The 12842-nt window shown below is 39.2% G+C and overlaps 3 protein-coding genes and 1 pseudogene across 3 annotated transcripts in view; 3 read left to right on the top strand and 1 right to left on the bottom strand.

The window, feature by feature from the left end:
- LOC101306639 (cytochrome P450 71A1-like) overlaps window positions 1-1100 on the top strand; it is a 2294-nt gene extending 1194 nt beyond the window's left edge. Inside the window, exon 2 of the mRNA XM_004301013.1 lies at window positions 267-1100. Within this exon, the coding sequence (XP_004301061.1) occupies window positions 267-1100 (834 nt within the window). The remainder of the gene's footprint in view (window positions 1-266) is intronic.
- A 233-nt stretch (window positions 1101-1333) lies between these two features.
- Window positions 1334-3608, bottom strand: LOC101313893. The gene is made up of 7 exons (XM_004299176.1): window positions 3364-3608; window positions 3222-3279; window positions 2768-2948; window positions 2202-2277; window positions 2018-2091; window positions 1876-1926; window positions 1334-1646 (listed from the first exon to the last, which is right to left on the bottom strand). Exons 3-7 carry the CDS (start codon window positions 2795-2797, stop codon window positions 1542-1544), a joined length of 336 nt encoding a protein of 111 aa, XP_004299224.1. The 5' UTR covers window positions 2798-2948; window positions 3222-3279; window positions 3364-3608; the 3' UTR covers window positions 1334-1541.
- A 92-nt stretch (window positions 3609-3700) lies between these two features.
- LOC101306344 lies at window positions 3701-5238 on the top strand (annotated as a pseudogene).
- A 1383-nt stretch (window positions 5239-6621) lies between these two features.
- Window positions 6622-9025, top strand: LOC101313606 (cytochrome P450 71A1-like). Its single transcript, XM_004299175.1, has 2 exons — window positions 6622-7302; window positions 8120-9025. The coding sequence occupies exons 1-2, from the start codon at window positions 6622-6624 to the stop codon at window positions 8951-8953; spliced, it is 1515 nt and encodes a 504-aa protein (XP_004299223.1). The 3' UTR covers window positions 8954-9025.
- The last annotated feature ends 3817 nt before the right edge of the window (window positions 9026-12842 follow it).

The following is a 12842-nucleotide window of genomic DNA, read 5'->3' as shown; positions in this document are numbered from 1 at the left end:
TGGTAATATATATTTAGTGAGCCATATCTCCTGCATATTATTTTATATTGTTGACGGGTACAGTTTTGATTCAATTTGTTGCCTCCTGCTGAAGGGAGCAAGGTAGTCATTTTCATGGTGATCAAATCTTGGAGTATCAAATAAAGTATTCAGTTAATCATACTCAGTTTAGATTGCCTAAATGCATGGATACTAGTAGTGTATTAGGTACCCTTGAATATAATTTTCTATGTTAATTTTGCTTTCATAATTTGAAAAATTATCAGGGATTGACTAAGCGATTGAAGAAAGTGAGCAGAACGGTCGATCAACTCTTGGACAAGATAATTGACGATCATGAACAAGCTGCGGAAACTGAGGGTGGAAAACAAGGCCAGCATGAGGACTTTGTAGATGTGTTGCTTTCGTTTACGAAACAACCGTTGAATCCGAATGATGAGCAAGTTCATTTTCTTGATCGAGAAAATGTGAAGGCCATCTTACTTGACATGATCACAGCGGCTTTCGATACTTCTGCTACAACGATTATTTGGAGCCTTGCAGAGCTCATGAGGCATCCAAGGATCATGAAGCAACTCCAAGAAGAGCTCCAAATTGTGGTTGGTATGGACCGAGGGGTAGAAGAATCTGATTTGCCAAAGCTGGATTACTTGAATCTGGTGGTCAAGGAGAGCTTCAGACTACACCCAGTTGCACCCTTGCTCCTCCCACATGAATCCATCAAGGACATTACAATCGATGGATACGACATACCGAAGAAATCGCGACTCATAGTGAATTTCTGGAGCATTGCAAGGGATCCCAATGTTTGGTCGGAAAATGTTGAGGAATTCTGTCCGGAAAGGTTTACAAACAGCAACATAGACCTTCAGGGACATGACTATCAGCTCATCCCATTTGGGACTGGCCGAAGAGGGTGTCCGGGTATGCAATTAGGGCTAACCACAGTTAGGCTAGTTCTGGCACAGCTGATGCATTGCTTTAACTGGGAGCTCCCAAATGGCATGCTACCCCAAGACTTGGACATGACAGAGAAGTTTGGTTTGTCATTGTCAAAAGCCAAACACTTGCTTGCCAAGCCTACGTACCGTCTTATGTAGCGTGTTCATCCATCTGTTATCCGAAATGAATTTGACTTCTCTATTTAGATTTATGTTGCTTAAATTTACGTGGATGATTTCTAACCATTAGATTAAGTATAATCTAAAACCGTAATGTCATCCTTACTTCATCTAATAGTTACAAGACATCCAAACAAATTCAAACAACATAAATCCAACTATCCAAACAGAGAATCCGGATCCATTCGAAATGAGCAACACAAGCATGGGTAAAAACTAATAAAATGTTTTCTTCAGTACTATTGAAAGCACAATTGGCAATTTCTCAAACATGATTGAATATTGTGAAAAAAAAAAAACAAACAAACAAACTATAACCATGACCATTTAAAAGTAACTATACCATTAAAATCTGTGAGCATACTCTGCTTAATGTTACATGACCATCTCAACAAAAAAAAAAATTTCCTCGAACTAGACTCAATTGTTCACTATGAGAATCCACCCATCGGTCAAGAAAAAATAGCACCTACTTTCCAAAAACAGAGCATCATTCTGCCCACTTGTCTCGCGCTCATGGTTTGTCTACAAAACAGAAAACACACACTCTTAAGACCACATGCGGTTAAACTATTGATGAGAACAATATATGTTTTTCCTGAACTAAATAGTATCAACACTAGTAAAAGGAATTGATGAATCAGTGAAGAACAGTTTAAAACATAACCATGGCTTTTGATGTTGCAATCTCAAACTGTTACTAATCCTAAATCAAATAAGATCACTCCTTTGAATATTGACTTAGAATTTGTACCAGTTCCTTCACAGCAATAAATTGTTCTTCAGTTAACTGACAGTGCCATCCCTGAGAGCGTATAAATCCACTATTAATATTATGTTTTATGGATACTTCTAGAGGGTGGAGAGAACCATGAATTATTTCAAGAGAAACATACCGAATTTATGTGCTCCCTTATACATTCAACAAACCCACTGCCACCAATCCCCTCTGCATCCGATTCAATTAAAGCTGCAGAGCCAAAATAGTAAGGTCCAAGCAAGATATACTTTCAAGAACTAGACATCAGAAGTTTGCCTCATCGTAAGAAATGTGAGAGTTCATTATTCAAAGAGGCATACCAAGAATTGTTCCATACTCAAATGAAGAAAGAGGATTATCAGTAGGTCCCAGTTTTAGAAGACGCAGCCACAGACCCTGCTCATCAAACATAATTACATTATTATATGCCAAAAATTGTAATTGTCATACGCACATCGATTAGCATTTTAGCAACGGCCAGACAGTATCAAGATTCAAGACCATCAATCCTATACTTCTAGTTCTCTTGTTTTTAATCTTGAAAACTAGTCAGAAGTAAATCATTTAATTGAATGAATATTGACTAAATAGCCCACAGTTTGGTGCACCACATCTAAGCAAACGATGTGGCAGTTGATGGGGATTTAAACATTGGACAATGCTAAAAGAGACCAAAAGATGGCAGGCCAATTTATTGACCGAGTTTTTTTAGTCAATTTTTCTGTTAAGAGAAATGATAATAAACTCCTAGTATAAGGTCATAACCATGCACATCAATTATTTTCATCCCATCTGTAAAACCAATAGTAGATAATGTAGAACAGGACAACAAGAGTTGAACAAAAATGTACACAAGTATGTATATTTAACCCCAAAAAAAATGTACCTGCAGCTTAACTTTGATGTTCAAAACCATACATTCCCTTTCAGCCTGAATGAACAATATTACACTAGCTAACGAAAGCTCTAAAGTAACCTACTAGATATCATGTAGAAGGAGTATAGGACTTACAGCCCGCTCCAATGGATCTGATTTGGGGTCTTTACCAGTAAGGACAGAAGGTGCGCTGAGAGAGAACCAAGGAAAATTAGAAACAGCAATAAGATGTAATTTAATAAGCCTGCAACTCTATAAAGCAATTTGTATTCATCATATTCAACTTCAGATGTCCAACTCTTTTGGCTCCTTTCCAAGCCAAGATGAATGTAACTAGAGTCCAAAATCCAATTAATCCAGTACTCCCAAATGAATCCAAGAGAAGATTTATTAATTACAGAAAACGACATCGTTTAAGAGCAGAGTGAAGCAAAATAGGCGAGAGAGCTCAAGGCATTCATACCAGTAAGAACAATGGGATAGCTCCGCGGAAACGACGAAACGCCAGCTGGCAGCACACACTGTAGAAAACCACAACCGAAATTAGAATTCGCCGATTCCGGCGAGAGAGAGCAAAGCAAAACCGGCGTCGTTTCGGTACTTACGGTGGGGAGCTGAGGCGGTGGAGGAGGATAGAGAGTGTGGTTGGCGGGAGGGAACTGGTCGAGCAAAGACGGGAGGTACATTTCGGCGAAGCCGTGGAATCCTCTGCCGCCGTCGAGGGTTCGAATCTCCGGCCCGATGCCGCAGACGACGAAGTGCTCGAAGATCTGAGCCATTGGTTGGATCGGTCAACGGTCAACGATCCTCTCTCTGTCTCAGAGATCTGGTTCCACAGCTAGTCGGAGACGATTGGTTATAGTAGTAATAATGGTTTTAACAGAAGCAGAGTAGAATTCTGGGTCTTCATTGTAACTGCAACTCTGTAAATTTGAATCTATCATGGTTTTCACTTTTGACCCTGGAAATTATCTGATACCATTTGGGTCGGGTCGGATCATCAGCGAAAGAGTGTCTGGTCTAAAAATGGGCCTAATTGCAGTTGGGTTAGGTCCAGCTAGTTCACGCACAACTGGGAGCTCCCCAATTGTAGTATACATATGGGAGGCAACATCATTATTGTCTCTACGTATCCAACTTATTTACGGATATATATCCCGTCGTATCCGGCCTATTCCGACAGTCCCCGGAAGTTTTTAGCCGTACTAGAGTGTTCTCAGTGCCTTTATGATACATAATCTGTTCTCGGAAACGCGTAAGAAACGTTCGGAAACACGCTGGAAACGTTTAGAAATGCGTCTGTAAATAAACTGGATAGTGGGGCAGAACTGACTCTTCATCTTAGTGCGTAAGTGTTTAGCATACAACTATAGGGTCGAAAAGTCATTATTGCCTCACCGTATACGGCTTTTTCCTGCGGTCACCAAAAGTTTTCGACCGTACCAGAGCATGTCCGGCACCTTGTAATTTCAGAATATGTTCTCAGAAAGGAAACACGTCTGAAAATGTATCCGTAAATAAATTGGATGGTGGGGGTAATACTGACTTTTATTAGATGTTTAGCTACTACAACGCATCTGTAAGTTATTTATCAAGGATTGACTAAGCGAGTGAAGAGAGTTAGTAAGACAGTCGATAAACTCTTGGGCAAGATAATTGACGACCATGAATTGTTGCGGAAACTAGGAGTGGGAAACAAGGCCAGCATGATGACATTGTAGACGTGTTGCTTTCCTTAACGAACCAACCGTTGAACCCAAACGATGAGCAAGTTCATTATCTTGATCGAACAAATGTGAAAGCCATCTTACTAGACGTACATGATCACGGGGGCTCTTGATACTTCAGCTACAACAATTATTTGGGGATTTTCCTAGCTCTTGAGGCATCCAAGGGTTATGAAGAACCTCCAAGCTAGAAGAGCTCCAAACTGTGGTTGGTATATATGGACCGAATGGTGGAAGAGAATGACTTGCCGAAGCTGGGTTACTTGAATATGGTGATCAAGGAGAGCATGAGGCTACACCCAGTTGGTCCATTACTAGGACCACATGCATGAATCCATCGACGACATTACAATCGATGGATATGACATACCCAAGAAGTCGAGGATCATAGTAAACGTCTGGAGCATTGGAATAGATCCCAACGTTTGGTCGGAAAATGTGGAGCAATTTTATCCTGAAAGGTTCATGAACAGAAAGGTAGACCTCTTGGGACATGACTTTGAGCTCATACCATTTGGGCCGGGTCTGGCCTAAGAGGGTGTCCAGGTATGCAGTTAGGGCTAGCCACAGTTAGGCTGGTACTTCTGGGCGGTTCTGGCACAGCTGGTGCGTTGCTTTAACTGGGAGCTCCTATATGACATGCTACCTCAAGAACTGGACATGTCCGAGTGCGAGGTTTTTGGTTTATCAATGTCAAAACTCAAAAGGCAAACCCTTGCTTGCCAAGCCAACTTATCGTCTTATGTTTTATAAAAAAAAAAAAACCTTAATCGTCTGATGTAGGTCATATTTTCAATGTAATAATCTTATGTAGTTTGTTGGGTTTCAATAAATATTCACCGAAAATTATACAGCGCACCCGGGTGCGCTGAATACGCTCTCAACATTCACCCACACCTATTATTCTGCAGCTTAAAAATTATACGAAATGCAATTAAGATACGATTCCATCAGTATTGTTGTTTCTATTATGTAACAATATGTTCGTTACATATACACGATTTCAAGAGCAAGTTTCTTTGGCCGGAACTGTAATTATGCAAATACCACTAGCTGATTCATTTTAAGCTTGTTTTCTTTAGTGTTCAGTGTTCTTCCAAACAATTAAAGAGTACAACTCTGTATCTTCTAAGAAAATATAAGATGGTACTCAATTCCATAGTCTTCAAAATACAATCTGCATGCACGATTTGGCGGAGCAGCGCGGCGGGGTTCTCCACTCAGTCCATTGCATTGTGGAGGGAAGTCAGGGCCTGGACCTAGGTCAGAGTTGCTAAAACGCTGGTGGACGTCGGGGTGGAGACTGATGGACAGCCGACAATGACAGCGCGCGGTTCGGCCGCCGGGATCAACGAAGTAGATTGGGGGCCAAGATATGTTAGTATGCAGATATGTAGGCTAGAATTTTCCTTGAGAAGTAACATATATGTTGATTGTATTCAAAACTAGTCTAATGCCGTAATCAAGCCATTCTCCTTGTGCAGATGGCAGGTTGGACCATTCACCTTCATATGCTGTTGACGATAGTATGTATTAGCATTAGGACTTGTTAGCTGTGCTGTGCTCTCATGATCGACCATTTACCTTTATCGCTTTAATGCTATCTTGATTCTGGAACATACCCAAATAGGGTCCATACTAACAACTACAATTCTTGATTTGTAAAAGTCGTGTTTAAGATCCTACTCTCCAGTCTCCACACATATTTTCTGTGCAGACCAAAAAAACGTTGAATGTCGTCCTCTATTGAAACCAAAATTTTCTTACGGCTGCGTCATCAGATGAAAAAGATTAAGTTAACAATGTATATCACGGCAGTGTTAGACTATGAGCTTTAATTAGTTACTAGTTTGTGCTTACTTAAGCTAATTACAATTAGTCTGTTTAGTTAATTAACTTATTCTCAGCAGTGTTGGCTCTACACGTGTTTATCATGTGCTTATCTTTCAGCTGTATATAAGCTTGTAACCTCAGATGCTTCTCGTAATCTCTCTCATTCATTTGCAGCCTTATCTTCTTCTCTAAACTTTCTCTCTAGCTTTTATGGTATCAGATGAGCTGAGCTTGTCATCGCCCATACTTCCCCATTATTTCCTCTCAACTCTCAACTCCACACAGATCAGAAAGCCAGAAACAATGACTCCTCCAACAATGATAGCCATCCTCCTGGTTCTCCTCGCATGCCTTTGGTCACTCATCTCTGCCTTCTCAAAATCAAAACACCAAAAACTACCACCCGGCCCTCGGCCACTTCCCATAATCGGAAACCTCCACATGCTAGGCAACCTTCCCCATCGAACTCTCCAAAACTTGGCCAAACAATACGGAGACATCATGTCCCTTCGTCTAGGCAATGTTCCTACCATTGTTATCTCCTCCCCAAAAGCCGCCGAGCTATTCCTCAAAACTCATGACACTAACTTCGCCAGCCGGCCAAAAATCCAAGCCTCCGAGTACTTGGCCTACGGCACAAAGGGCCTGGCCTTTTCCGAATACGGTCCCTATTGGCGCCATGTGAGGAAGATCTGCACGCTTCAGCTCTTCTGTCCTGCAAAACTGGAGGCTTTCGCGCCGCTGCGGAAGGAGGAGCTGGGAGGGCTGGTGGGAAAGCTGAAGAGAGCAGCAGAGGAAGGTGAGGTTGTGGATGTTAGTGAGAAGATTGGTGAGATGAATGAGGACATAACGTATAGGATGGTGTTGGGGTGTAAAAGGGACGATAAGTTTGATCTGAAAGCCTTCGTTGAGGAAATGTTCTTCTTGGTCGGGGCTTTCAATATTTCTGATTTCATTCCTTCCCTCAGTGCATTTGATATTCAGGTTTGCTAGCTTCTAATCCCTACTCTTTCCCATAGGCATTTCTCTTCGATCATTCATTTATGAACCGATGCAACCTACAATATAGTAGCTCCGGCCAAATGCACTTTATTTTAGGATCGGATGATATTATTCGCACACTTTAGTTTCTTGTATTGCATTGATAATTTGATATATGAGTCGGATTGGAGTTGGTCTACCTTTACATGTATCAAACACTAAATTATCACAAATTTCATACCATCCCCACTAGATCTTCAAGCTTCTTTGTCTCTACGAACTACATTTCATACCATCCCCACTACATCTTCAATCTTCTTTGTCTCTACAAACTACATTAGGATCAACAATCTAGAAGTCAAACATAGGAAACTAAGTTCGTGAAAGTAATGTGAGATGGCCAGTAGTGACTAGTGCAGAGACGTATTTTGCTAGCTGCTAGGTAAAACAATCATCTTATACAAAAACCAAATTGTCAATTCAAGTGGATTTCCTTTTCTCGGGGTAGCTAGGCATATTATATTTTTATTGATTTTTTTATATTTTTTAGTAAGAATTGATTTTTATTTTTATTAATAGTCTAGGTAATATATATTTAGTGAGCCATATCTCCTGCATATTAGTTTATTATATTGTTGACGGGTCCAGTTTTGATTCAATTTGTTGCCTCCTGCTGAAGTGAGCAAGGTAGTCTTTTTCATGGTGATCAAATCTTGGAGTATCGTATAAAGTATTCAATTAATCATAGACTAGTGTATAAGGTAGCCTTGAATATAATTTTCTATGTTAATTTTGCTTTCATAATTTGAAAAATTATCAGGGATTGACTAAGCGATTGAAGAAAGTGAGCAAGACGGCCGATCAACTCTTGGACAAGATAATTAACGATCATGAACAAGCTGCGGAAACTAAGGGTGGAAAACAAGGCCAGCATGAGGACTTTGTAGACGTGTTGCTTTCGTTTACGAACCAACTGTTGAATCCGAATGATGAGCAAGTTCATTTTCTTGATCGTGAAAATGTGAAGGCCATCTTACTTGACATGATCACAGCAGCTTTCGATACTTCTGCTACAACGATTATTTGGAGCCTTGCAGAGCTCATGAGGCATCCAAGGATCATGAAGCAACTCCAAGAAGAGCTCCAAACTGTGGTTGGTATGGACCGAATGGTAGAAGAGTCTGATTTGCCAAAACTGGATTACTTGAATCTGGTGGTCAAGGAGAGCTTCAGACTACACCCAGTTGCACCCTTGCTCGTCCCACATGAATCCATCAAGGACATTACAATCGATGGATACGACATACCGAAGAAATCACGACTCATAGTGAATTTCTGGAGCATTGCAAGGGATCCCAATGTTTGGTCGGAAAATGTTGAGGAATTCTATCCGGAAAGGTTTACAAACAGCAACATAGACCTCCGGGGACATGACTATCAGCTCATCCCATTTGGGACTGGCCGAAGAGGGTGTCCGGGTATGCAATTAGGGCTAACCACAGTAAGGCTAGTACTGGCACAGCTGGTGCACTGCTTTAACTGGGAGCTCCCAAATGGCATGCTACCTCAAGACTTGAACATGACAGAGAAGTTTGGTTTGTCATTGTCAAAGGCCAAACACTTGCTTGCCAAGCCTACATACCGTCTTATGTAGCTTGTTCATCAATCTGTTATCTGAAATGAATTTGGTTTCTTTATTTAGGGGGGTGTATTGTATTTTGATTTCTAAGGTGTTTTGAAGATTTTTATAGACTTTGAAAGTTTGTGGGTATTTATTTATGATTTATTATAACTTTTAAAGAGTTTTTAGAAAAATTGGGGTATTCAATCTGGATTTTAAAGTTAAGATTTCTAGTCCACAAAAATCTCAAGGTATTCAATGAAAACTTTTCATAAGTCCATACAAGTGCAAGGGTATTTAAAAAATCTATGAATTGTATGGAATTTGATTCTTGTGGATTATAGAGCCTTCAGTATAAATAGAAAGGCTCCAAAGAAATCCAACCTCCACGCCAAAGATTTCTACAGAATTCTTTTTGCGAAGCACAGCTCGACGTAGGTACGTGATCGAAAACCTCGACGTTAGGGTTTTTCCTCTTTTGTTCTTGAAATTATTCGATTTGCATCATGATATTGTGATGATTCCTATTACATGTTTGTTCTTGAACTTATTGGTATCGTATATATTCATATTCTGTTCAACTATGAACCCTACCATAAACCCTAAAAGGCGATTTCAGAAAGAGTTTGAAATTATGCTATCAAGCCCTAGAAGCCTGCAAATGATTGTTGTTACTTTGTTACTAGAAGTGATTGTGAACAATACACCCCAAAAATAATCGCATCGTTTCTTTTGTGCTTGAACCTATTTGTTAGGACTTTCTTTCCGGTTACAATTTGATCAATGATTCTATATATCTATTCATAATCTATATACATGTATAATTAATACTATGTTTTCTGCTGAAAAATTGTTACTATGCCAGTCTGATCATGTATGAGCGAAAGAATTGTCATTGCATAGGAGTCAAATCCCATTGGCTGTGTGCAGGCCTGTTTTGCTTGATAAATCCCATTGGGAAAAGAATTGGCATGATGGTAGTCATACTAGCTCTATGGATGAGTGATGACTATTGGATTTTATGAAACTCATCGACTTTGAGAAATTAGACCTCTTTGAGGATGAGTCCAACTTGATTAGCCTTGGTTGTGAAGCTCGGGAATCTCTTGGAACTGATTCATTAATCGATGCATCTTTTTCATGCTTGCAGCAGCCCGTAGTTGAAGTCAAGAGCGATTGAATGCAGTGAGGCTTGTAAGCCTGGGAAGTGGTTGAAATGCAGTGACTTCAACGAGAGTATAGTGACAGATGTAGGTCTTATTGGTTTACAGGTTGATAGCTTCTACAAGGGAGTTCTAAATGGTATGATTCTATGACGCAGCAGGAGTATGGGGGCTAACCAGCGTTAAACCCTAATATGTGGAGAGTCTTCAAGCGAAAAACTCTATAGGACCAAAACCTGGAGCGCGCCAAGGACTAAGAGTAAAACTCTTAAATTCTGAATTATAATTGATAAACTGCCTCTCAGCTACCCAAAAAGGTGCTTATATATGGAAAACAAAACCCTAGGGCGACTAACAACCAAACCTAAAAGCCCAAGGATTGAATCAAAACACAATCCGAAAAGAACTAGGAAACATAAAATCCTAAAAACTAATAAAACGCTGATTTGAGGTCCGAAACAAACTCGGATGGCCGAAAAAGCCCATATGTCGTGGCAAAGCCACGTGTCTTGTTCGTTCGGCCGTTCCGCTTCCAGAAAGGTATATTAATAGTCATTCGGACACCGAACGCCAAATCTGCAGCAAACCGGGTTTGGACCTGCAACGATCAATTTGTTCCTCGATTTCTTCGGCCATCCGTCCTACATCATTCTACTTGTGGATTATACCAGCAGTGCATTCAAGCATGGGGAGATTGTTTAGTCTCTGGACAAGTTGGTTTAGTCCTTCTGACATAGTTATATGTGTATATCATCCATTCCCCAAGTTAGAAGTGGGTTGTCTTGTATACAAAAATTGGAGCCTCTCACTTGCTTTAGGCTCCTTCACTGTGTGTTGTTATGTAAAGTTTCACCAATTGCGTTTTTATGCACATACATTCTCCTTTACTATTTGTTAATCATTTTCTGGGCATTCAAAATATTCTGAATCTTTTTGTCAATTGTAATGCAGATTGGCTACTCTCAATGTAATTATTTTTCCGACTTCTATTCATATGAAAACTTTGGTTTTTGCACAATGTCCCCTTTTCCTTTGTGTTTCTTTGCAGTGTGCTCAGCATTCTGAAAGCCTCACAATAAGTCATTTTATGTGCTGCACATGTATGTTCCACATTGAAAACACTACAAACTATAGCATTATGAATGAATTTGTGCAGTTCAGGTGGAACTTTAGTTGATGTCTTGTTTACTTTTCGCATTTGTTTATGATTTTAGTTTTGAATCTTTATCAACTCATAATGATAAACTGCGTGCAATGTTGTGGGTTTATCATAGGGTGATGCTAGATGTAACTAGCAAATTTCTAAGTAAACCCTGCAAGCTATTTACAGCCAACAAAATAAAATCTCTAAGTGCACCTAGCGACTTTCCAAAAATGCCCTCCCTTTGTTAAAAGTTAAACCCAGCAAAACTAATCGATTTCCTTCCTTTTTCTCTTTTAACACCCAACCAAACCTGTCTCTTGTTTCCCTCGTGCATTTTTCTTCAGCCTTGTCTCCATCTGTTGCTCCTTCTTCCATCTTAATTTGTCTTCTTCTTTAGTGGTCCGTCATCACAACATCGAAGTTTTTGCAGATGTTGCTCGGACTGTGATCAGTATCATAGGTAATTAGGTATGGTTAAGAGTACTTAGGTATGTATTACAATTGGAATTGATCTCGTAAGATGATTAACAATTAAACCCACATCTGATAAAACCCAAAGCTCGCTGAGTCGAATTCCTTGTATATATGAACTTTCTCAAGATGAAGGCGCGTGAGGGACTGCTCAAGTGTACTGAACTTGGTCTTTCAAAAAACGAGTTGAAGAAGCTGTTACCAAGTCCAGAGCTCAAACTAGATGTTCTGGAAAAAAAACAAAAAACCCGAAAGGCAGAGAACTGGGAATTTAGATAGCAACATAATTGATGATGTGTTATATATAAACACACATTGTGTGTATACTTAATTTTGATTATGGGTTCTGGTTAAAGGTTTGCTCGGATCAACAACGTTTTCAAGTTTTACTGCTGGATACATTAGAAAATGTTGGGTTCAAGAGTGTCATGGTTTGTTTTGTTATTGTTTTAATTATCATGACTGTTAATGTCATTTTACACGAGGATAAAATTATCTTTGTTTATAAAATTGTTTTGTTGAGTCTACATAGAAGTTTGCTGGGTACATTTAACAGCACCCTTTATATTATATTTGGTGAGGGTCATCTGCATATATGCTATAAGTTATTTAGCATCAGAAGTTGCTAAAATCCACAAAATTCCAAGAACAAGTTTATATAAATCATAAAAAGTTTATATGAATCTAATATGGAGAGTTCATAAAAGTTTTTGAAAATTTTACAAATCTATCAAAGAGTCTGTAGAAATCAATCAAATGATTCAAATCCATGAACTCTTTCTAAATCCATCAATTAAAAAAAGTTAATAAAAGTCTAAGTACAATACATCTCCTTTATATTTATGTTGCTTGAATTTGCTTAGATAACTTCTAACCATTAGATTAAGTATAATCTAATCCATGAACTCTTTCTAAATCCATCACTTAAAAAAAGTAAATAAAAGTCCAAGTACAATACACCCCATTAAATTTTTGTTGTTTGGATTTGCTTAGATGACTTCTAACCATTAGAATAAGTACAATCTAAAACCGTCATGTCATCCTTACTCTATCTAATAGTTGCAAGATATCCAAGCAAATTCAAACAACATAAATCCAAACAAAGAATCCGGATCCATTCGAAACGAGCAATGCAAGCATGGAT

The sequence above is a fragment of the Fragaria vesca genome, linkage group LG5 (assembly GCF_000184155.1).
Source record: "Fragaria vesca subsp. vesca linkage group LG5, FraVesHawaii_1.0, whole genome shotgun sequence".
Lineage (NCBI taxonomy): Eukaryota > Viridiplantae > Streptophyta > Magnoliopsida > Rosales > Rosaceae > Fragaria > Fragaria vesca.
This window is presented reverse-complemented; position numbering and strand designations above follow the sequence as displayed.